The sequence below is a fragment of the Bemisia tabaci genome, chromosome 1, assembly GCF_918797505.1.
Source record: "Bemisia tabaci chromosome 1, PGI_BMITA_v3".
Taxonomy (NCBI): domain Eukaryota; kingdom Metazoa; phylum Arthropoda; class Insecta; order Hemiptera; family Aleyrodidae; genus Bemisia; species Bemisia tabaci.
In genome coordinates, this window is record NC_092793.1 from 84747343 (window position 1) to 84774159 (window position 26817).

General features: G+C 40.0%; 1 protein-coding gene across 1 annotated transcript in view; it reads right to left on the reverse strand.

The window, feature by feature from the left end:
• LOC109042667 (arginine-hydroxylase NDUFAF5, mitochondrial) overlaps positions 1–26037 on the reverse strand; it is a 30192-nt gene extending 4155 nt beyond the window's left edge. Inside the window, exons 1-2 of the mRNA XM_019059555.2 lie at positions 25356–26037; positions 5219–5403 (exon numbers count right to left, since the gene is read on the reverse strand). Of these exons, the coding sequence (XP_018915100.2) occupies positions 5219–5403; positions 25356–25933 (763 nt within the window). The 5' untranslated portion in view covers positions 25934–26037. The remainder of the gene's footprint in view (positions 1–5218; positions 5404–25355) is intronic.
• Positions 26038–26817: the final 780 nt, after the last annotated feature.

Here is a 26817-nt window from a genome sequence, read left to right on the forward strand (position 1 = left end):
AATCCTCTAGCCAATAGTAGAGGTTGTTGAAAAGAAGCTTCATTTTTTGCTTTTAGCCCCCCGTCTTTATATCTTTGGTTTTTGTTCGTCAATTGGAGGTTATGTAGGTTACTTTGTTTGAGATGTATACCAATTGTTCTTAATTCTTTAAGCTTTTCAATCAGAATGCGATACAGGTCTGTATGGGATATGAAACATTCACACAGAACCTCAAACGAGAAATCGTGATGTCAACAACGGCAGCGTGGCGGTAGTAAGCAGGTTGGCTTCGTCGCCACCATCTTCCCGTCTATGACGCGTATATTCGAAGATTCATGGCGGTCGGTTCAAACGTAATTTCGAGGACTCCTAAAAAAGAAGCGTCATCTCGCCGCGGAGACAATTTTTCGTGAAATCTTAACGTGCGCATCGTTCTTCTCGTATCGAAAACTTTAAGATTCGACTATTTGCAGGCAAATCTCTCCAGAGCTTGACTGACTCATTCTATCGGATTGAACTGAATAGATGAAAGAGATATGTTGCGGTATGGGTATTTCAGAATAATGGACCACTAGACAAGGTTTTACCTAAAAATAAATTTCAATTGTCTTCTCAAAATTTTGAGTACCTAAAAAACTATTCACACAACGGGAAGTTCGGAGATCAACTTTGGAACGAGATATTAAGAAGGTGATGACCAAAATGCGAAGCCACGTATCTCCTTTTGCGACGTTGTAGATTCTCTGCCATACTTCACTTTTTCTTATGAGAATTAATCAACGTAATTTATTAAAAACTATCTTTATTCTTCTTCTACTTCAGCAGAATATTCTTTCATTATATTTCAAGCTAAAATGTTAGCTTCTTTCTCAGTTTAAAAATTGAAAAAAATGATTAACAAAAAGCAGGATAACTTCCACAATCCTTCGATCCTAGGAATGCAGGTTCACGGCGTGCACTGGGTCACTGGTCTGATATTGTGTAGGTACACCGCGGTTGGTAGGTTTAGAGCGGCAGATAGAATCTACCTGTCAGTAGAACGCATGTGTTGAGAGTGAAACAACAATAATGAACGAGGATTTCGATCGCTCGACGTCGAACACTTCTTTTCGCGTGCAGGCGTCAATATTTGATTTCATTCACGGCAGGTGTAACGAGATGACTATTCAACCACGATTGTAGGCATATTGCCGCCAGCCGGACGGAAGGCGTGTCACACTGCGAAGATGACTCCACCGCGTTCCCTACCCTGGCTCGCGCGACGTTGAAACCGCCGCTAAACTAGGACTACGTATCATCATTCTTGACTTTCTGCACCGATTTTTACCATAACTCAAGGGAAAATATATATCATGCCGATGAAGGTGTAACGCGGGCCTCGACATGATTGTGCTCCGTCAGGTGCCACTTTTAGCGGCAGGAATATGTCTTCTATCTCTAAGGGCACTTGTGCCTCTGGTTTAACCCTGTTATCTTTTATCTGTGATATGAATACACGCGCTTCGTTCCTCTCGAAACCTTGTTTTTTTCAGTTTCCGCCCTTTCGTTAGCTACTTTTTCAATCAGCGAAACCATAAGGTCATGGATCCGGTCCGCGAAGTTCGCTATGCGCGAAAATGAACGGAACGTAAAAAGTAGAAAAGTTATAGTCGGGAGCGTGTGTGTGCGGACAGTCGGTAGGTGGTACGTTTTGTTTCTCGTTTCGGGGAAGTTGTGGTTGTGGCGAAGTAGAAAGTTCGTGAAGCGTGGAGTTGTTGGAGTATAAAACCTTCACGGTTTCCAAACTCACCCGAAAGAATTATGTCGCGAGGAAAGCTCGCATCAAGTCGAAGAGTTTGCATCGGGAAAAAGCGGGCATAGGCTATGGCGATGAGGACGACACAAACGCAAAGAAAAATTAATCTTGTGGCGATGTCTTTGGTCATGAGGTCAGGAACAGACGAACTCATTTCTGATAGTGTGGATGTGAATGATGCGGCAGAGGCACGGCAAATCCGCGAGAACGCATGTCACCAGAACACCGAATTCGGAGAAATGCTTAAATTAAGGGGACTGGCAGGGGACAATGGTGAAAAACCAATACTGGAGTATACCAACGAAATGGTCAAGATAAAAAGAGTTCTTCAGCACAACATTGTAGATATGACAGAGAAGCAGCTAGCGCAGCTCTGCTTACCAGGCTTGCCACCAGAATACGAAATGACTTAAAACTCTTTTTACGCAGTCAGAGAAACTAAAGATCTCCGCTGTCAAACAAGTTTTACTAGAGGAGGAAAAAGGAAAGGAGGGAAAATCCAATCAACACAAGGCGCGTCGTGCCGCTAAAGACTCCACTCAAGGCCCAGCTAGAGGCAAAGGGTCTGGACGCATGAGAGGCAACAAAGGTCGAGGAGGATCCAGCTACGGAAATTGCTATTCGTGCGGCGACGAAAATCAAATCGCTAAAAACTATTTGAAAATGGCAGAAGCAGAACAGGAAGAGAAGGAGAAAACAAAGAAAGCGGTAGTTTCAATTGCCTCAAGGGAGCATGTGTTCTTATACACTAACCCTAGGGGTCCTCGATAGAGGCTGGCCTCCAATTAAATTCCGGAGAAGTTGAAATCAGGAATGGCTCTCCTCTAAGAATAAAGGGCATTAGCTCTGTCAAAATCTCACTGTCAGATGAGAGCGGTGACCAAGACCTAACTTTCACCGATGTACTGTTTGTACCAGAACTTCAAGACAATCTCATCTCTCAAGGTCAAATTGATGAGAAAATGTGTGAGATTGTCACAAAAAAAAGATGCTCCAAAATCCTAAAAGACGATACACTGATCCTTCAGGCGCTCAGAGTGGGGCGCTTGTATTTTGTGACAATAACACGTGGAGGAATTTCCACTCTGGGCTCACGGGAAGTGAAACAGAAGCTTCAAAAGTATCCCTATCTGTGCGGCATGAGAGACTAGGCTACCCTTATATGCAGATAATGAAGAAGCTCATGTTGGATAGTGATGTCATCATGACGTCACATCCCATCGCCTCCCACCGATTGGGTCATCATCGAGCAGAGACTCGCCGTGCGCTTGCTTGTTATTATGTTCGTCATATTTTATTACAATTTCATTCAATAAATATGATTAGTTTTCCACCAGTCACCAGTGCAATATATTCTTCAGTATGCAACCCATTTCATCATATGACAAGGCGACAGGGATAAAGAAACGGCGGTTTCAAGCGGAGCGCAAGGATAAAGCGGCAGTCACGGCAGTCAGCGGCTGATAAGGACGTCACGACCACGTCACTCAGCGGCCCAACCATGGTAGAATAGCGTCCTTATTTTTTTTTTAAACTTTGAAGTGCCCTGAGCTCGCTTCTCAATCGAATTTGCGGGTCGAAAAGTCTTCAATTCGTTTAACGTGCATTTTAGTATATTGATTTAGTTCAAAGCTATTACCAGAAATTTGCCCATTTTAGCCCCGAAATACCTTTATAAATATAAATATAAATATAAATAAATAAATAATATATTTATTAATGCAACAGCCTCATGAAATTCATACAAATTTATGAGCTTAACACTCGTCAAATAATATAATGGAACAAAATTTAACATCAAATAAATGTAACAAAAATTTTAACAAACAAATAAAAAACAGTAAATGAAGAACTAAGACTTAAGACTTAGGGGACTACATTCAGGCAATTTAGGGATTGGGGATTGTTGATGACAATTTAAATGAAGTTTATTTTCCAAGAGCTCAACAGAATGTTTTCCTTTTGGGCTTCAATGATTCGGTGGACACCATACTCCAAGAATCTGAAGTTTTTGCTTTTGACTTGTCGAAAAGTTTAAACTCGTTCAGGCAAACCGCGCCGGGAGAATGTTACGAAAAATTGGCGAAATCGTACAATGTGGCACCACTTCGAAGGGGGAAAGGGGGGTTTTAAAAAGGATGACGTAAATTGTGTTATTTTTTCGTGAAATGGCCTAAAAAGTGGGGTACCTCAAAATATTTTAACTTCGTAGCGACGATTAAAAGGGGGGGGGGGATTTTTAAAATGTTGAAGTTCCCACCTGGGAACTTGTCGGCCGCTGCGGCACCACTTAAGATGACCCGATCCGGCTGACATTTTTTGTAGATACATTTCAAACTAAAAGTTTTTGGGGGATTAAACCTTTGATTTTCGAAAAGTCGAAAAAAGAGGACCACCCTTTAAACCACTGAAAATTAGGAAGAAGTAAATTTTCAGAACTTTTCAAGCACCCTCCCCAAAAATCAAGCACTTTCAAGGCCTTGAAAAATAATTTCATGATCAAGCACTTTTCCAGGCCGCACGAACCACGTATATTGGCTGTGATTGAGCTAATAACTTAGACACAAAGCCTATTTCAGGTTTTGTCTTTACATTAGTAGAAGGGGCGATTATTTGGCGAAGAAGGAAACAAAAATGTCCAACATCATCAACCACCCACGCCAAGTACATAGCAATGAATGAGGCAATAGTAGAGATTGAGTGGGTAATTGAATTTTTGAAGGAAATAGGTCAGGAAAAGTTTTTGCCCAAACCCTGCACTGTATTGCACTGTATATGCACTGCAGACAACAATGGTGTCATGTCAGCAGCCAACACAAAAGTACCTAGTGTCCGACAAAACGAAACACTTGTGCCTTCGGTTCAACCCTGTCATCTTTTGTCTCTGATGTGCATACACGTTATTCGTTTCTCTCGAAACCTTGTTCTTTTGAGTTTTCGCCTTTTAGTTTGCTGTTTTTTCAATCGGCGCAACCGGCATATCCTCATGGTAACGATTCAGAAACTCGGATGATGTTTCATTTTTATCGTTTACATGAAAAGAAAATAGAACGAGCGAAAATATGGCGTCTAGATTTTTCATACTTTTATTTGATATCAGTTAGGGAAAGTCGCAGAAACTTTTCAGAAAAATTGTGTGTAGGTAGCTTTTCAAAACACCGATTAAAAATAAATCACAAAAGTGGTCATACTGCTGCAATCAGAGATAAATACGCTTCCTTTCGCGTGCATCCGTCGGCTGTGAATCCATCCATCTCTAAAATGACTTGAAAATGGTTGTTCTACGATTTTTTACGCATGGTTTTTTTCAGTGGTTGGCGGCCGCTTAGGGCCACAGGCCACTACATTGAATGATATTTGATCATCTAAAATTAGTCCTGGCTATTCATCAGAATTTACTTAAAATATTTTAAAATCAGATACGAAAATTTAAGAGACGCCTACCTTTTAAATCTTGCATTAGTTCGAACATTGAAGGATATCCAACGACAATTTCATCTGTGTCGATTGTGAGCATTGTGAAACCGGCTCTGTTCAGCAAACTCCCAATGTCTTGTACTTTGACGAATGGAGAAATGTGAGGCGAAACTCCACCATTTCTCTCAAGATCTGCTAACTGGAGAGACGACCTACAAATTATAGATTTAAATCAAAGCTGTACCTTGAAATTCGAGACATGCATGTTCCGTACCTACCTGTACATTTCAGATGGATATTTAGGTACTTCCTTTTGCAGAATTACCTGATAATTAGTGTGAATTATGTTGAGCTATGTTTATTGTTTGACAATTTGATATTTTATGTTGGTAACAACAGCAGCCGTGGGAGATTAGCCTTCGGGTAGTATTGAGCGCGTGGTATGGTACGCGTCGCGCACTGAACTTCCATAGATCGAAATTCTGCTCGTTAAGTACAGTGCTACGCAAAATCTTTTCACCTCTCTTTTTAGGTAGAGTTCGAAGAAATATCTACCTATTGCGGACGGCACAACCTCGCAGTTTTCAAGAATTGACGCTCAGAGAGCATCGATCCTGAAGCCCTGAGTTGAAAAATGTAGCTCATCGAAGACATACGATACATATTTATATATTTAAAACTGAGAGCTAATGTACCTTTGCGACCGTTTTTTTCCGGAACTATAAACACAATCAAAATGAAACTAAGCATGGTTTTTCACTGCTATGTGATATACGTTACGTTTCATTTTTGGTGGAAATCGGCCCGACCCTTCATTCAGTAACGTCAAGGTCATTTTTTTTTTTTTTTTTATTCATAGAAAATATAACAATTAGTATACAAATAATCAAGCTGTTCTTGAAAACTCAAAAATGTGAGTTGTTGGAAGTTATGGATAAATCGTATCTTATAAAAGTTAAAATAAGTTAATATCATAGAATATTTCAGTACATGAGTTTTCAAATCTTTTAGTTTGGTTAGTTAATTATTCAATGAATAATTAATTGTATTCTTAACCTAGTTATTCTCTACGCAACCGGGACCGGCCCACATTGGGACGAAATGGGTAAAACCTCGAACATGGGGTGTTCTCATGTTTTGTATAAAGATACTAGCCGTTCTGGGCGCGCTTCGCGCGTCCGTCACGGCCAGACAAGGGGCTGCGCCCCCTGGGCCCCCGATCACTCGCTCCGCGAGCCAGTTTTCGCAGTGATTGGACATTTAATCATTAAGATGTATACATTTCGGAGACTCTTGACTTCTGGAGGCATAAATGATTTCGTCACAGAACCTTGTTGCCGGAGCGTGCCATCATTTGCACATGAATAGGTGTGTGGAGATGAAGCGATGATGGGGATCGATCATTTATTCAAAAACGCCTTTGACTGGGACATCATCCCATCGGGTGACGGAAAAAGACAATCCATGGATCTCCTTCCGCGATTTGACTTGCTGAAGTAGCAAAAGTCATCTCTACCTCTGAAGAAGATTATCGGTGGCGAAGGAGTCTAAAAACTGCTCAACGATAGTATACAGGGTGTCCGGAAGTTAACGTACTTAACTTTCAGGATCGCTTTTTCGGCTCAAAATAAGACTTTTTTTCCTATACACATATGCCCGAAAACGCTTCATACGTGAGCTATGCGCTTCCAAAGTTGCCATTTTTTTCGTTCAAATTAATATAGCTCCTCGTCATTTTTTCACAGGTGGTTGAAACTTTATTTAGGGGGGTATTTTTTAGCGCTCTATTCATTTTTTTGTGTTTTCAAGGACGTACGTCTTCGAAAAATGACGTCACAAGCGTTCCCGAATTTGAAAATTGCGATAACTTTTTTGGTAGATGATATTTCGAAAAACGGATTACGGCACGTGAAAGAGCGTAAAAAATCAAGGGGTCAGGGTACTGCACAAAATTTTCCAGAAACGCGTTATTTCGACGCAAAAGAACTTTGAAAAATGTTAAGATTTTCGAAGCTCCTTGCTGTGTAGGCAATTTTTCCTACAAGGATTGAAAAATTGCCTACAGAGCAAGGGGCTTCGAAAACCTCGAAGCTATTGAGACGGCTCCCTCACACTTTTTCCAGGCTTGGGACTGGCCCGAGCATCATCCTACGAAAATTGCGGTTAGGCGGCGATATTTTTGGTATCAAATATCCACCGAAAAATCATACTTGGAGGCTTATCGAAAACATGGTTTCAAAGTGTGGTAGTTTCGTAGCATAAGTTTAACAAGTCATGCTTAATAATTACTTGTGAATGCTCGGGGCGGTTTAAAAGGTTTTTTTTTGTTTTTTTTTTGGTTTTTTGCATAACAAATGGACGATATCAACAGTAAAATTGAATGAAACAGTTCACCCACAGGTTTTGTTCAAAATGGGAGCCGTTTACTGCAACGCATGCGTTGTATCTTTTCAAGAGAGACGTTGTCGTCGCTTTTCTCGAGTTTTTCGTCGAGCCTTATCGAAAACATGGTTTCAAAGTGTGGTAGTTTCTTAGCATAAGTTTAACAAGTCATGCCTTAATAATTACTTGTGAATGCTCGGGGCTGTTCAACGCCGCTCCTCTCAATGCAGAGATTCGTGATATCTGCTCTGCACTTATTCATCGAATTTCTTATTTCATGTTCAATGGCAGATCTTGTAAGTACTTTGGGTGCAGTGAAAGGTTCGGAGATTAAATTCAATTCATTTACTTATGTTGATGCTTGCCAATGTGTGTACTGTCGCTCGAAATGATTACACAGTAGCGCGAGAGTAGCTAAGAAGCGGATTTTTTCGTATTAAAGAAAAGAAACAACAAAGAACAGAAATTTAACCAAAAAAATGCGGATAAGTTACCTCCAGCGAGGGGGGGAGGGGGTGTTCTGCATTAGTAAAGGAACTGCCTCGTACAAAATTTCAGGCCAATTGATCAACTTTCAGTGGTCGCATCAGCCGAATTTTTTAAATAATTTTTTCAGTGGGTAGAAATTCTTCATTTGCACTCCACAAATGTGCATTATGGTCTCTCACAACCTCCCATAGCACGTGGCAGCGTTATGATGAGCGCTCGATCAGATTAAAAATTGAATTCTGATGGTTTTTTCCTCCTCACATTTTGATATACCGATTTCGCAGCACATCAATAATCTTGCAGTTGCAATCAATGTCTTATCATTGTTTCACTATTTGAATATCTTCATCAAATTTCGTCTTTGTCAAATTATTTCTTTTCATTGAGAAAAGCACGCACTACGGATTGCATGAGATACTGCACGGAGAAAAAAACTTCGTGCGTGGGACCCAAAGTTGGCTGCATAACGTTTGCGCACACTTTTTTTACCGATAACGTTAGCGCACACTTTTCGCGAATATCATTTGCGCACACTTTTTACCGCTAACGTTTACGCACACTGCACTATTTGGCAACGCTTCAATGATGCGTCAGTAGCATCGCTTCGTGATAAGACAATTCAACGGACGGATAATTTATAAACGGACGAGGGGAAATTTTCATTTAAATAAATTCCAATAAGCAATCAATAAGTAAATGAATAAATAAGTTAATAAGAAGAAAATAGAAAATGAAGAGAGTTAAGACAATAAGGTATATGGTTACTCACAGATTTTTCGCTGTTACTTCAGCTAAAAATGCTGTCACTGTCTTCACCGGAATCATCTTCAGTGGAAGGACGGGTTTTAGGGCTGTTTTCAGGGCAGGTTGCATTTGAAGAGCAAGTTTCATCAGCACCATTTTCAGAAATGGATTCATCAGGCTCGTCTGCATTGAAAGAGTCATTTACAGCCTCCAGGTTATTTTCTTCGTCTGAATCATTTTTGTCGGGGTATTTAACTTAACGAACCATTTTCAGAAACTCTGTAATTTTCAGGTCCTTATCGAGATACGAATTGGTTAAAACAATAATTTCATCATCTTTTTTTTTTTGATCATTCCGTTTAGTGAACACCTCATCATTTCGCACAGATTTAATTTTCAAAGACACTATATTCTGAGCGTTAGAAAATTGTTGAGAGGCTTCGTAGACATTCGGATGATGATAGTAAAACTCCCCGCAAAGCTTGCTGTTAAAGCTTTCAACGCCATTTGTTGTCGTGCAAGCGTCGTAAATGAGAGGGCTTGCCCACACATCAGGTGGGAACAATGTAGTATCAATGTAATTTCGCAGGATGCAACTAAGAAATTGAGGAACGCCGTTTACATTAGGTGCAGTTGCGCCCAGTGTGCGCATCTTATCATGAAGCGATACTATGACCGCCCGGATCAAAACAAACTCCGGTTTTCGGGTGACACGCGTAGCATCATTGCAGCGTTGCCAAATAGTGCAGTGTGCGCAAACGTTATCGGTAAAAAGTGTGCGCAAATAATATTCGCGAAAAGTGTGCGCTAACGTTATCGGTAAAATAAGTGTGCGCAAACGTTATGCACCGCCAAAATTTCGGTCATATGGATCTCTGAAGTTTTCGGATTGAGCATCCGAACACTTAAGTTCTAGCTGCTGAGATTTGGATCACACATCTGAAACTTCAGTTCTTACATCTAAAGTATTTCAGATGTGAGAACCGAAGTTTTTCGGATGTCAGAACCGAAGTACTTCGGATGTGAAAACCGAATTACTTCCACACTTTGAAACCATGTTTTCGATAAGCCTCCAAGTATGATTTTTCGGTGGATATTTGATACCAAAAATATCGCCGCCTAACCGCAATTTTCGTAGGATGATGCTCGGGCCAGTCCCAAGCCTGGAAAAAGTGTGAGGGAGCCGTCTCAATAGCTTCGAGGTTTTCGAAGCCCCTTGCTCTGTAGGCAATTTTTCAATCCTTGTAGGAAAAATTGCCTACACAGCAAGGAGCTTCGAAAATCTTAACATTTTTCAAAGTTCTTTTGCGTCGAAATAACGCGTTTCTGGAAAATTTTGTGCAGTACCCTGACCCCTTGATTTTTTACGCTCTTTCACGTGCCGTAATCCGTTTTTCGAAATATCATCTACCAAAAAAGTTATCGCAATTTTCAAATTCGGGAACGCTTGTGACGTCATTTTTCGAAGACGTACGTCCTTGAAAACACAAAAAATGAATAGAGCGCTAAAAAATACCCCCCTAAACAAAGTTTCAACCACCTATGAAAAAATGACGAGGAGCTATATTAATTTGAACGAAAAAAAATGGCAACTTTGGAAGCGCATAGGTCACGTATGAAGCGTTTTCGGGCATATGTGTATAGGAAAAAAAAGTCTTATTTTGAGCCGAAAAAGCGATCCTGAAAGTTAAGTACGTTAACTTCCGGACACCCTGTATACTTCGAGTTCCGAATCGCAATGAGCCCACTCGTGTTTTTTTTCCTTATACTTTCATCCCATATAAATTTCTCTGATGTTTTTGTTTTATTCTCTCTGATTGCATATAAGTAATCATATCCTCATTTCATTTCCTTTCCCTTTCGGTAGCATCTGTGTCCATTTACAATTATTATTTTAAAATAGCTTCCCCTTAGTATACAATGGGCCTGTTGCAAGCTTTTGCTAGAGCAGAATGAAGAGTTGTTTCCCATAGATAATGCCTCAAAAATCACGATGAGCGCATCGGCAAAGTCTGAAATGCACTCATAAATTCACAATCTGCGTAAGAAATTTGCGTTATTTTGAGCTTCCCGCTTCAAAAACGATACTACTGCACAGGTGAACATTTTGTTAGAGGAGTCGCTCCATCGTCGGCAATATTCATCATGGCCGACGCTTGCGCAGTTCCTCGCGTAATTCGAGGAGAACTCAAGGTCAATTAAGGCGGGCGAGGAAAATATGAACGTAAACACGCCGATTGTTATCTGGTTTAATCCTGTTAAGGTGTTATCTCGTTCCATCACACGTGTTTTGGCGGACTGGCGTCGGCCATGATTAGTGTTGCCGCCAATGGAACGACTCCTCTAACAAAATGTTCACCTGTATCGTAGTATCGTTTTCGAAGCGGGAAGCTCAAAAAATCGCAAATTTCTTACGCAGATTGTGAAGTTATGAGTGCATTTCAGACTTTGCCGATGCGCTCATCGTGATTTTTGAGGCATTATCTGTAGGAAACAACTCTTAGTTTTGCTCTAGCAAAAGTTTGCAACAGGCCCATTGATGCTTCAAACGGAATCAATTGTTTTAATGACATTTCCGGCTAAATCATGGATTTTCCCAAGAAGGCAGCCTCTCTTCCCTCCCGGACTCTATTGTTGCCAGATAAGTTGCTTTATTAACACTTTTCCCAATTCAAATCCATGTAAAATATTCACACTTATCGCACAATCTGGCAACCTCTCGAGTGAAATAGAAAAAGGTAGAATCGCTGAAAGTCTGAATCCTTCGAAGTTTATATTAATGATGATGATAATGGAATGTGTTCCTAAGGATCCATATTATATGAATCTAGTGTTGGTTTGATGATTTTGTCAAATGCTTTTGCCCCCTGGAGTTCTGAAGTTGGCATTTTCTGTAACGGCCGATTTTACTCTGTTTTCTAAGGTCGGTTTCCATACCTGCCTCTTCGAGTGGCAATAATTGACACAAATATGAATGCTTGGATCTTATTCTAGAGTGTATGAAGAACATATTTCACTATTAAAAAGTTAAATTTACTCAATTTTATACGCTGTAATGTCTGATCAAAGATGACCCTTCCGAAAATAAGAAAATAAAAGTTTGAATAGACTTTTAAAAATTTCGCCGCATTTCGCCGTCCAATCATGCATAAGGCGTGTTCCAGTGATCCCTCAGGATGAGGAATCCGTCGTATTTGGCTGCCACTAGCTGCCACTTTGAGAGTTACATCGATTTTTGTCCGAAAAAGTGAGGACAGAATTCGCTGTTTCTCGACATCTTGCTGGATTATCTTGGCGTCAAGATACACCTAGTCGGATTTTCATTTTAAAACTTGATGAACTTACAGTATTTTCATCGTAGAATTCAATTTTGACCTTACTTTTGCCCATTTTTGGGCCAAAATTCATCATTCGAGAGGTTCGCGATCTTGCAATCGAGGCGGAGAAAGAGAGCTGTTTTTGTTTTCGAAGTGGCTATTCGTCGGTACGGTACCGACGGATAAATGGCTATTCGTCGGTACCGTACCGATGAATAAATAGCTATTCGTCGGTACCGTACTTTAATTTTAGTACGTAAATTATATTAAAGATATGATTTCTTAATAATATTTTGGTGGAAGTTAAGAGCTAAAAATTGGGCGAAAGATGGAAAAAAACCCAACACGAGTTGTAAAGAAATATTCTCCAAATTTAATTTATGTATTTAATACTCTCACATAATACTGAAATGTACTACTCTGTCAAATAAATAATCATAATACTGAAATGTACTTCACTGTCAAATGAATCATCATAATACTGAAATGTACTACTCTGTCAAAAGAATCATCAAGAACGCTTCTTTTTCGGGTGGGGGGGCCTTTAGTTTCATTTGCAGCCCTAGTGGAAGTCAGCCTTGTGCAGGTCCGTGCAGCGGAAGGCTAGGTCCGTGCAAGTCCCCGTCACCTCGTGCAGCCATCTGCGAAGGATGGGATTCCCGAAATTATGCTTTTGTTTCGCTTCCCTCTGCACGGGCTCACGGGAGGTGACGGGGACTTGCACGGACCTAGCCTTCCGCCGCACGGACCTGCACAAGGCTGACTACCACTAGGGAGGTGTTTTCTTTCGTTTTCGTTTTTCGGGGGGATTTTCTACAGATTATGTCGGTCGGCAACGGTGCGATTAAAGGAACAAAGTTGTCTTGCTGGCAGTTTAGGTCGCCCTCGTGGAATGACTTTACTCTTAAATTTTAGCTTCGTGATTGTTAGAGCTTAGATTGTTGATAATTAGAGCACCATAGATGGCGTTTGCTTGTCCATTCGGACCAAGGCTTGACAACACATTTTTATTAATTAATGTCGCCGATGCGGTACCGACGAATAGCCATTTATTCATCGGTACGGTACCGACGAATAGCCATTTATTCATCGGTACGGTACCGACGAATAGCCATTTATCCGTCGGTACCGTACCGACGAATAGCCTCATCCTTTTGTTTTTATCTCATATGATTGTTTGGCATTTTAAGGAGAAAATAAAAATGTTGAATGTTCTATCAATACCTTTGAATGAATTATTCATCATAATAGGGGTTACACCTCCTGACCACTTCGCAGCCCAACCTCCCGAAGCGCTTGGCGCTGCAGGCGTGGTATAGATAAAATCTCATATGAAGCGGTGGAAGTGTCCCAACTGATTCTGAGATATCGTGATTCGTAATATGATATGGACCGATTTACCGTGCAATTTAATCTCGTTGACAGTGTTGATCGTTTAATTTTAAGTTTCGTTGATAGGTTTTGTGCCCTGCAATGGCTATGTATAAACTTAAATTCGTATATAAAGTCTTTAAGAAAAAAAAAAAAAAAAAAAAAAAAGAAAGAAAGAAAAAAAAAACCTTGTACATTGATATCTTTCTATAAATATTTTAAATCATAGGTTCGAAATTGTTTCTTGGAATAACATAAACTGGAATTTTTCATTGGTCTCAGAAGGTGACGGTAATATGATATTTTTTTCATAATGGATATAGAAATATGAGCATTCGTTACATTGAGAGATCATATACTATCGATAAAAATAGCTTCATTTTGTCTTTCGATCGAGTAATTGAAACATAAATCACATCAAATTTGTATTCCTCGATGAAAATATCACATGAAATCAATAGTTGCAACATGAAATGTCAATCGGAACAGATGAAATCTCTGCGTAAATTTTCTTTGTGCATTCCGATCGATTTTTGAATTAAATCCTTCATAAGCATGTATACATGTGAAAAAAATAACAAAAGTAAGCTCAAAAATTGGTTCTAAGATGAAAATATGATCGTGCATCGACAATTCAACACGTATTCTTTACCAGAACGAGTTCATTCTATCTTCGAGTAACTTTTCTTTTCTACCAGAAGTTTAAAAAAAACCAAAGTAGTGTAATTACGTCGACATACAAACAAATCTAATGTCAAAAATGAATTCTACGTTGAAAATACCATGATTGCACCAAGTTTCAACACGAAATTCCGACAAGAATGAGTAAAATTTATCTTTGAGCAACTTATCTTTTTATGTTTCCACCGAAAGTTTGAAAACCCCCAAAAATCGTGCATTTGCGTTAACATATCAAGAAAAGTAAGGTCAGAAATGAATTCTACGATCACAATGCCACAAACCTGTGAAGTTTCAACACGATATGCCCACAGGAACGAGTAAAATTAATCTTTGAGTAACCTATCTTTTCACGTTTCTACTGAAAGTTAGAAAGAACCCCCAAAATTATGTATTTCCGTCAATAAATCAAGAAAAGTAAGGTCAAAAATGAATTCTGCGATTGAAATAGATACCATAAAATGCCCAAGTTTCATCACGAAATGCCCATTGCAACGAGTGGAATAGTCGAAACAAGTTGGGGAGCAAGGTGATGACCGGGCATTCCTATGCTTCGCTCCACCGTGCGGCCGTGGCCACTACGTCGGTTAACGTCAAGGTCATTGGGGGATGACTTTTGGAACGTCCGATCTTAGTCAGTGACACCTCAAAACACTCGTCTCGTCGTCGCCTCTATAACAACCTGTTTTCACCCACCCTCTAAAACTTCCCCTTATCCTGAGAATCTCAAGTCCAAGGGAGGATGTTTATTCGACTTGTCAGGCTCATTAGGCACAACTGTTTTCATAGAAATGATTAGTCGAAATCTACCTTATCGTTTTCGTTTTCACTGTGGCTAGAGAGCGTTTTTTATTTTTTTTATTTTTTTTTTATTTTATTTTTTTTCCCAATTGAGGCGGCCGCTACAATAATGGCATATGTGCGTTAGGGTGGGACTAATTTTTTTAAATCGACAAAACCAAATGTTGCACGGTCCTAAATGGTTCTATGTGATAAAAAAACACGGTAGCCAAGAGGATTTTGAGAAAAAAAATGTTTAACACGGCGCGCACAGAGCCTAAACATCGAGATTTTCCCGGTTTTCTTGGCATTTTCGTCGTATATTGTTGATATTTTTGCCAGCAATACGGATTTGACGTTAGATGTCCAAAAATTGGTATAAACCCAGCACATACCTTGCAGATTAAGGGAGAATTTTTGTTCTTCTCCTAGGTCACTCTCACTTCGCTTGGTCATGACGAAACTCTCCGCTCGGCAGCTTTAAAAATCGAATTTTCGCCGTTTTTTAACGTATAATGAACTTTTTGAGCAACCTATAATGGTAGGAAAAATCAAAAAATTTGTAGAAAGCAAGTTCATACCATCAGTATGGAAGGACAAAAGTCAGCAAACTCCTAAGTCTTTTGTTTTCTGCCAAGCTATGCCCACAATGGTGGAAAACCCGTCAAAAATAGCCAAATTTGGAAAAAAAAAACAAGTCCATGCCACCAGTAGGGTGGCCCTTATTTTTGACTTTATCGAAATTTAATGGATACACATGTGCAAGTGGTGCCTTTTGGTGCAAAATGAACAGGAAAAAAAAAATTTTGAAAAAAAAATTATTCGCGAGCTGTCGCCGGCCTCCGGAAATAACGGCATTGGAGAAAAATCGACCCGTTTGCACACCTCTTCGCGTGGTGGTTCTTATTTTTCGACTTTTCGAAAATCAAATGTCTGACCCCCCTATAAGTTGACATTTGGTGTAAAAAGAATCTACAAAAAATTTCAGCCCGATCGGATCATCCTAAGAGGTGCCGCCGGGGCCGACAAGTCTCCGAGCGGGAACTTCAAATTCCGGAAAATTGCGTTTTTTCGTCATTTTGCGAATTTTTTTCTCCCCTTTTGAATGTAGCTACGGCTTTGAAACTTTTAGAAGTAACGCACTGTTCAAAGTTCTTTACTAGAAAAATAACGCACTTTACCCTATCATTTTCAAAATGCACTTTTTTACCCCTCAAAATAGCCACATCGTGCGATTTCACCGATTTTTCCTAACATTCTCCCCGCACGGTGTGCTTAAAGGAATTCAAATTTTTTGACAAATCAAAAGCAATGGCACTTCAGATTTATGAAGTAGAGTGTTTGCCGAGTTATTTAAGCCAAGAAGAAAAACATTCCGTTGAACTCCTGGAAAATAAAGTCGACTTAAAGGTATTTTAGGGCTAAAAGGGGCAACTTACCGTTGGTAAGTCCCGTTTTATCACTGAAAATAAAAATCCTCGATAGTTAATAAGCCTAGTTTTCTTGAATATGGTTATTATAAATAATCAATCCCTAAAACCACAGATTTTAGCAACATGGTAAATTTTGGAGACCTGGAATAACCCAACGGAACCGAACATTCCTCAAATTTTCCTTGAAGCTCTCGAAAAATGACCTGCACAGTTCTAGACCGTCAATTCGGCCACTGAACCGAGTTTGAAATGGAAACTTAAAATGACCCGAAGCTCACAGAAAACATTTTATACGAGCGTAGGAATGGTTACCGAATGGGGGGGGGGGGGGAGCATATCCGATCTATTTTTTGCAGTTTCCTTGTTGAATTGATGTTCACACATTTTCAACCTATCAATATTACACAATTTTTAACGTAAAATTCGATTTTCAAAGGAATCTATACATCGATTTTATTTATCGATTTTTCCCGATTTTACAAGGAGCATTAATTTTTTTTTAATCGATACTGACGAATATATATACCGGAAACCACCAATGTTCCTTGTAAAATCGGGAAAAATCGATAAAGCGAATGGATGTATCGATTCCAAAAATTGTGTATTATTGATAGGCTGAACATGTGTGAACATCGACCAGAAGTCCGCGGCAACATCAATTCAATTCATCAACAAAATGTTCGGTTCCGATAGATTATTTCAGGTCTCCAAAATTTACCATGTTGCTAAAATCTGTGGTTTTAGTGATCGAGTACTTATTACTCTATATAAAGCTGCTGTTCCCACTCACTCTGCCCCCCCTAGATAAAAATTGGCCGAAGCGATTTCCTTTAAAATTGGTACACGCTTAGCTATTGTAATGACGAGTTGATTAAAATTATTCCCATTCAAATCCGCTGCCTCGGATGCCCGCAAGAGCGAAAAGTTATTTCTCCATATAGTATTACATTGGAGATACGCGGTTGTTTACGCGCATCGCGCCGAACAGGTTCAATCCTGTTGCGTGACGTCACTGCCTTGTAGACGAAATTTAAGGTTTTAGGAGGTATTTTTCGACGAATGTTCGTGGAAATTGGTAAGCGGGGGTATATTTTTCGGGGGATCTCGAATTTTTGGTCGGATTTTCAAAATTTCAAAATCCAAGATGGCGGCCGTGGCCTAAAATGCTAAGTCCGCTCCTGTTCTATCGATTTTCGTGAAACTCGGTATCCAAGGGTATTTTTCGACGAGAAACTCGAATTTTTGGTCAGATTTTCAAAATTTCCAAATCCAAAAGATGGCGGCCGTGGCCTAAAATGCTATATCGTTTCCTGATATCGATCGATTTTTGTGAAATTCGGTATAAGGGGGTATATTTCGACGGGAAATTAGAATTTAAGGTCCGATTTTCAAAATTCAAAAATCCAAGATGACGAACGTGGTCTAAATTGCTATCTTGGCTTCCAGTCCATCGATTTTTGTGAAATTCGGTATTAGGAGGTGTATTTTGACGGGAAATTAGAATTTTAGGCCCGATTTTCAAAAATCAAAAATGGCGAACGTGGTCTAAATTGTTATCTCGGCTTCCGATCCATCGATTTTTGTGAAATTCGGTAATAGGAGGTGTATTTCGACGGAAAACTCGCATTTTTGGTCAGATTTTCAAAATTTCCAAATCCAAGATGGCGGCCCCGCACGAAAACGCGGTCCGGACTCCTAGAACATCAATTTCTGTAAAACTTGGTGAAAAAGAAGATTAAGACATAGATGTTGTCTCCTCATCAATGTTAAAAACTGTGCGGGGCGGTGGCGGCTTGCGGAGCGAGTCGCAAGTTCGTCGCGAAGCGTAGAAGTGGGGTCCAGGGGCACTCCCCGGCTAGACGTGTCAGCTCGCAAAGCGAGCTAATCACGACTAGTCTATATTATACAGCTACAAGCAAAATCTTGGAAGCGCTGTTTCTGACGAACTGCCGGACCGATAAGGATGATCTTTACGTGTATGTCGTCTGTAGTAGATGTAGATGTGCAAAAAATTATGAAGCCCCGAACTTTTAATGTTGTAGTAGGGCTGTTCTATCGGTTGTCGGTAAGCTACCGAAACTGTTCCGTTAAGAAAAAGTTACGATAAGAGCGCTCTTGCCGATAGCGATCAGAGTTTTCGGAGCTGGCGAAAATAAGCTGTTGACATGTGTACATCTATTTCATGCGCCGCCGCGCCAGGCAATCTGATAAACCAACACAAGAGGCAACAATGCATTGAGTGCGAGCTCTCAAAAATCCGATAAGGCCGGCTGTTGTCGATATCATCGCCACTGTCGGTACTGCCGCCAGTTTCAATAAGAGACGATATAGAAAGAGTTCCGGCAAGAATTCGTTTGAACACCCCTATGTTGTAGAGCTTTTAAAGCTCAAGTCACTTAAGTCCAATGTTAATAGCGTGAGAGATATGTCGTTTCCGCTAGAAACGTCAAGGTAAGGGATTCTACCTGAGCGACTCGAATAAACAAGAAAACAACGGAAAAGCTCGTGAAGGGCTCCTCATTCGAAGAGTTGAGGAACGGTGCATCGCTCAGGGTTCAAGGTCCAAGGTATAAGGTTTAACTAAATTTTTCCTGCATTCTTCCGGCTTCGATTTGTGGCATTGGTCAATTTACTTGATTGCTGAATCTCTATTAATATGTACAGCAGATAAACAGCAGATACAAAGTGAGAAGGCAGGCGCTGCGTCGCGTCGGGACGGACCAAATATTGTTAACTCTTGACGGTCGAAATCCGATTTTGTATTTGTATTTTTTTTTTTAAAAATTGGGTATTTAAAAATAACATAACAAATGGAAATTTCTCCAGTTAGTGGACTGTGAAATTATGTATATCCAGCTATTCCTCATCATTTACAAATCTGAGTGTTACGTCAAAAATTTTGAAATCGATGCAGCTTGAACACAAAATGGTGTATTAAAATGGAAGAACATTCTTGCCTATACGCGAGGCGAGGTGTCCTCCCGGAGGTTGGGCCGCGTAGCGGTCAGGGGGCAGGGCCCCCTAGTAATAACCATATTCATGAAAACTAGGCATATTAACTATCGAGGATTTTTATTTTCAGTGATAAAACGGGACTTACCAACGGTAAGTTGCCCCTTTTAGCCCTAAAATACCTTTAAGTCGACTTTATTTTCCAGGAGTTCAACGGAATGTTTTTCTTCTTGGCTTAAATAACTCGGCAAACACTCTACTTCATAAATCTGAAGTGCCATTGCTTTTGATTTATCAAAAAATTTGAATTCCTTTAAGCACACCGTGCGGGGAGAATGTTAGGAAAAATCGGTGAAATCGCACGATGTGGCTATTTTGAGGGGTAAAAAAGTGCATTTTGAAAATGATAGGGTAAAGTGCGTTATTTTTCTAGTAAAGAACTTTGAACAGTGCGTTACTTCTAAAAGTTTCAAAGCCGTAGCTACATTCAAAAGGGGAGAAAAAAATTCGCAAAATGACGAAAAAACGCAATTTTCCGGAATTTGAAGTTCCCGCTCGGAGACTTGTCGGCCCCGGCGGCACCTCTTAGGATGATCCGATCGGGCTGAAATTTTTTGTAGATTCTTTTTACACCAAATGTCAACTTATAGGGGGGTCAGACATTTGATTTTCGAAAAGTCGAAAAATAAGAACCACCACGCGAAGAGGTGTGCAAACGGGTCGATTTTTCTCCAATGCCGTTATTTCCGGAGGCCGGCGACAGCTCGCGAATAATTTTTTTTTCAAAATTTTTTTTTTCCTGTTCATTTTGCACCAAAAGGCACCACTTGCACATGTGTATCCATTAAATTTCGAAAAAGTCAAAAATAAGGGCCACCCTAACCACTAGCATGGAAGGGCAAATTTCAAAAGATCCATAATAATGTTTGATTGTTTGTCGCACGGTATCTTCAGATACAGAAAAATCGTGAAATATACCTCCATTTTGACCGGTCTTTCGCTATCAAAATTTAATAGACACCCTGTAATGACAGTGGAGGTTGAAAACTTTGCCGAAAGTAAGTTCATTCCATCTTCATGCAATAAAGAATTCTGCTTCGTTCCTATGTTATGCATTCCTTGTTGTGCGGTGCCCGCAATCGTATCGGAAACTTCAAATGTACCTGAATTTGGTCAATTTTTTTTACCGAATTATTTTTGCAGACACCCTGTACTGATAGCGGAGGTCCGTAACTATGTAAGAAGCTAGTGTTGAAAGAAAGAAATGGATAAATTTAGGTATTTTTGAAGTTTTCGCCTCACTTTAGAGCGTCTAGCGAAAACAATAAAAAATGTAAGGGTCTTTGAAACATTGTCGTTCCTTTCTAATGAACACCGTATATTTGCTTGGCACTTGTAAGAGTCGCTGATGTCATAACAAGGTGCCAAAAAAATTTTACACACGAAAAATTGGCCGAATTCAGGTATATTTGACGTTTCCGACACGATTGCGGGCACCGCACAACGAGAAATGCATAACATAGGAACGAAGCAGACTTTTTTATTGCATGAAGATGGAATGAACTTGCTTTCAGCTAAGTTTTCGACCTCCACTGTCATTACAGGGTGTCTATTAAATTTTGATAACGAAAGACCAGTCAAAATGGAGGTAGGTATTTTCCACGATTTTTGTGTGTCTCAAGACACCGTGCGACAAACGATCAAACATTTATGGATCTTTTGAAATTTGCCCTTCCATGCTGGTGGTATAGACATGCTTCTTTCCAATTTTCGAACTTCCAGTGTTATTACAGGGTGTCTAAAAAATGTCACCATGGAAGAAACGGCCGAATTGAGGTATTTTTTACGTTTTCGAAGTGATTTGCGTGCACCGCACAACGAGGAAGTTAAGACATAGGAATCAAGCAGTGGCGTGGCGTGAATTGCGATATATCGATTGTTATGTAATTTAAACCTATGGTAAAGAATCGATTATTAAGGCGTTCGCTGCGAACACCCTGTTTATCGATCCTTTCCCATAGTTTTAAATGATATGACAATCGATATATCGCAATTCACGCCACGCCACTGGAATCAAGTAGATTTTTTTATTCCTTGCGAAGGGTATGAACTTACTTTGCACAAATTCTCGGACCTCCACCGCCACTACAAAGTGTTCAAAAGAATTCTCCAAAAACGGCCAATTTGAGGTATTTTGGACGTTTTCGCTGCCATTTCGGGTATCGGAGGACGAGGAATATAAGACGTAGGAATCAAGTAAATTTTTTTATTCCATACAGACAGTATAAACTTGTTTCCACAAAATTTCGGACCTTCATTGTCATTACAGGGTGTCCAATAAATTTTCGAACGCGAAAAAACGGTCAAAATTGAGCTATTTTTGACGGGTTTTCCACCATTGTGAGCATAGCTTAGCAGAAAACAAAAGACTTAGGAGTTTTCTGACATTTGTCCTTCCATACTGATGGTATGGACTTGCTTTCTACAAATTTTCGGATTTTTACTACCATTATAGGTTGCTCAAAAATTTCATTATACGTTAAAAAACGGCGAAAATTCGATTTATAGAGCTGCCGAGCGGAGAGTTTCGTCATGACCAAGCGAAGTGTGAGTGACCTAGGAGAAAAACAAAAATGTTCCCTTAACTTGCAAGGTATGTGCTAGGTTTGTACCAATTTTTGGACATCTAGCGTCAAATCCGTATTGCTGGCAAAAATATCAAAAATATACGACGAAAATGCCCAAAAAACCGGGAAAAACTCGATGTTCAGGCTCTGTGCGCGCCGGGTTAAACATTTTTTTTCTCAAAATCCTCTTGGCTACCGTGTTATTTAATCACATAGAACCATTTAGGACTGTGCAACAAAATCCTCTTGGCTACCCAAGGTAGATTTACACAGGTATGGAAAAGTTGAAAATTTCCCATGAGCCTCAGTACGTGTCACATGACCTCGTGACGTAGGTTAAGGGGCCCGTTTTTTAATTAAATTACAATCAAATTAACATTCAAACGTTTGTGCGTTTAAACGCTAAAATTAATATCGCATAACCAAAATTGTGCAAAAAATCCCACAAAATTTTGACAAACGATAAACCGAACATAATAAATCAAAATTATCAAAACATCCAAAATGGCTGACGTTAAGGGGCCGCTGGAGAGCCAATCAGAGGCCAGTTGTTTAGTTCTGTCCATACCTGTGTAAATCTACCTTGTTGGCTACCGTGTTTTTTTATCACATAGTACCATTTAGGACCGTGCAACATTTGGTTTTGATGATTTAAAAAAATAAGTCCCAGCCTAATGTGCGTATGTTGTTCTTGCGCCCCCCCCCCCCCTTCTAAAAAAAAAAACGAAATTGAAAGGGTCAAATTCCATCACCTAAAATTTTGGCTTTTTTCTTTTTTAACTTTGCCCGAAATTTAGGGGCATAAGAGCTTTATGTTGAACTACTTTTGAACTTACGAAGATAATGTTGAGGTAAAGTTAGGGAAAATAAGACTTTTGAACAGACGTATTTGAGGGTCCGAAACCTCCCTTAAAATGAGTGTGAAGTGATTCCTAAGATTTTTACTTACAAGTGTTTATAATTAGGTAATTGTTCCCTTTTTTTCTTACGATAATTTGAACCGGAGTCATGATTTCTTGATAATAGGTCAAAGGCCATTCACCAATCATAACTCTAGAACGGGAGCTAGCCAGCAAAAGTCTATGTGAAGCGATTTTTTGCAACTCAATGATTTTTAAGTACCTACCCGTGTGCAACAAGGATCAGGCGGCCTGATAGTCCAAAGCCGGGGGAGAGTCAAATTACATAACAAAAAAGGCGGGAATATCGATATAGATAAGGGCCTTTTTGGGCCCTCCTAGAATCTGGAAATTTATGGGAGTTTCCCAAGTTGACTCAATGTAGTTTACGGAAATCATTATTCGGTACATAGGCTACGTGTTAAACGGTTGCCTGAACATACGTCTGCAGGCGCATTTTAGCGAAAAATGCGTGATTTTCTATCACTCCGAGGCGCTTTTGACACCGAGCTACGACTAACTAAAACAAGATTTTAATATGTTATCAAGGAGACTTTAGGACACATTTTAATCCTGGTTTGGTTTTAGTTACATTATGTGCCCATAATAAAAAAAAAAAAAAAAAAAAAAAAAAAAAAAAAAAATTTCAAAAGTCGAATTTTAAGGGACATCCGCAAAAATCTTAGGAAATAACGTCGTTAGGGGTTTTTTTTTGGCCACAATTGAAGAAAATCTCCTAGTAAGAGCCTAACAGGGCTTAATAACTGCCCTCGATAGTAGACGTAGCGTGCATGCAGTTCGAGAGACGTATTTCCTTAAGATTTTTGCGTGTCCCTTATAAGTCAACTTTTAAGAAAGTTTCTTTAAATTATGAGCACATCATCTGACTAAAACTAAACCGCGGTTAAAATGTGCCCTAAAGCCTTCTTGATAACACATCAAAAACTCCTTTTGGTTAGACGATGTGCTCGGTGTTAAAAAAGCCTCGGGGTGATGGAAAAACACTCATTTTTCGCCAAAATGCGCTTGCAAATGTTTGTTCAGGGAACCGTTTAACTCGTATCCAGTGGCCTATGGACTGGATCCAGATTATTTCCGTCAACTAAATTGAGTCAACTTGGAAAATCCGCATAAATTTCCAGATTCTAGGGGGGAGGGTAGGGTGCGGCTTATTTCCGTCATGTCAGAAAATCGACGAGGTCCGGGTCACAATCGATGCTATCTATGAAAATAATAAGCTGTATTAATTTGAGCCAATTTGAAGCTTTTTTAGCTGATGCTCAAAGGAAGCAAAACCAAGGGGCAAAATTACATTGGTTTAAATGGGCGGGAAAACGCCTGATCTGCGAAAATGCGTTTTTTGGATCTAAAATGTTCTTAAATTTTTTTTTTTTTCTTATATCCTGACTAATTTTGACATATTTGTTTTCGCCGTTATAAATGTGCATTTACAAATAAAATAATTATACAATAATATACATATTATTATTATTATTATTACTTAAATGAAGGAGACCTGACCAGCTCTTAGAGAGGCATCTAGGAGCCCATTCGAAACGAGAAAATCACACTTTCGACCCATGGGTGAGGGTAGGGGGGATCATTCGATTGCAAGATAAAATATATACACAAATTTCGATCCAGGCTCGAGAAATAGTATGGGTGGCAACATTGTAACGGACCAAGTATAGTTCTCTAGGGATAAAATAACTATTATACATTATTTTTCATCCAGTTGTGAGATACATTTGCCTCTTTAACTTCGGAACTTATTTTGAGTTCGATCAGAAAGTCTCAAAAGTGATCTTTTGGCTGGGGGCGCGGCACCTCAAAACCGGCTACGGCGTGACCCCCCAATCCCCACTCGTGGATCAAAAGTGTGATTTTCTCGTTTCGAATGGGCTCTTAGATGTTTCTCTAAGAGCTGGTCAGGTTTCCTTCATTTAAGAACTTGCACAGCCTCCCGACAGTGCTTCGGAGAACATCTAGGACTCTTTTTTCGTACTTTGTAACGATTCCAAGTTTTCATCACTTCTTAATAAATCTCAATGCGATAGTCAAGTCAACAGTTGTTTCTAAATCAGTCCTGCTCTCCCACTTTTACTTATGCTATTACCTCAACCTCGGTCTCAACCAGCTGTCAAACGTGACTAACTGTTTGGGACCTTGGAAAACGGAATTAGCTGATGCCAAACAACCTACGTACAACTTCGTTTGAAATGCTAACTTGATGACTTGATGTTTAGGTCTTGGTGTCCAACATTTCTACTCAGCGCTAACGAGTCTTCTGAAGTTAATAGGACTGTGTTATGTTTGCAGCATGTTGCATATGTAACAGCAAACTCGAGCAGTATGAGTTGAGTGTACTTTAACAATGCGCCTCAATAGAGAAACATACCTTCTATTAATTGGGTGCTTCACCAATTTACCGAATAAATAAACCTAAAATTAAAAGGATTCAGTTCTAATGCAAGGGTTTGACAGCAGCTTACCTTAACTCATACAGAGTATCTCCGCCAAAAAATGCAGCGATGAAAACGCCATCATTCTTTAAACAGTCAATTATTTGACAAAAAGTTCCTGGTAAATTATTTACCCAACTTAGAGATAAACTACTGACTACCAAGTCAACAGAATTTGATGCAAAAGGAAGGTTCTCTTCATCAACTAGTACTCTTGTTACTTTGACAGCTGTTTCAGGTGTAGCAGCTTGACTGAGAAGCGTTGGACTAGACTCGCACAGAAAAACTTCCTCGACAGCTTCGGCATCCATGTGTTTGGACACATGACCTCGGCCACAACCAAGATCGATCACTGTCTTGAATTTCCTGTTGATGTCAAATATGCGATCACAAAGTCTGTACCCTACTTCATCCTTCAAGTAATCATAGATATTGATGTTTTCATCCTGAGCAGCTCTCTCCTTCTGATAAAATTTGGTTGTTCGATCAAAGATTTTCATGGGTGAATCATCTGACAGAGATGTGTTGAAATTCGAACGTTTCAACGGTCCAATAAACCTACTTGTAACACTATGAAAACATTTGGAAAACATTAGTGGACAGTACATTTGCGGTTAGAAAGAGGAGACGCTATTTCCCGGAACGATACATACTATTGAACTCTTATCTTATCACTCAAAAACGTTAAACCAGGGACCAGTACTATAGGACCCCGGACTCCCGTAAGAGCAAGAGCCAATGTAAAAATTCGTAAGCAGGTACTAGTGCTGCTATCTCGCGTAGGACCCTCGCAACTCACTGCTGTTATCAGTTGTTGGACTTCACTAAAACCCGTAGGATCACGTATATCTGCAAAAAATCGGTTTCTTTACCCTATCCAAAAACTGCGGCGGCCCGTCCTTCGTCGGAAGAAATCGAAAAACGCCAAAAATATACTTATTTTTCAAGAATTCACCCGCCTTATGTGTTATTTTTCAATTGAGGGCAATGGATGAGTCGTGGTCCGGGGGGAAGGATCCTCCGAGTTTACTGACGTCCTCCGCGAGAATGCGCTGCAATCACCCGCTCACAACAGAACGGCGTCCTATAGAACTCGTCCCTGGCTAAACCTAGGGAGAAAAAAAACCGGCGCTCCGCTTCGCTCCGCGCCGGTTTTTGGTGGGGCTTCGCCCCCCCAAGCCCCCCCGGCAGGCGCGCTTCGCGCGCGTCTTTTCACGGTCGTCTGCACATCTAGTTTTCCTCCTTTATATGTGTCCCGCGCATCCACCGCGGGAAGAAAGTGTATTTCCCGAAGTGGGATTTTTGCAGTCAAAAAATCGTACGTCTGTAAGTCATTGTGTAATCGATAGTTTTTTTCCAGATATTTCCTTTCCTTGGGCCGCTGTGCCACGAACAGTTCTTCCAAAAACTTTCATCACCTGACCCACTGTGCGACGCGCAGTTTGTCCAAAATCTTCCTTTCCCTGAACCACTGAGCGACGAAAAGCTTGTT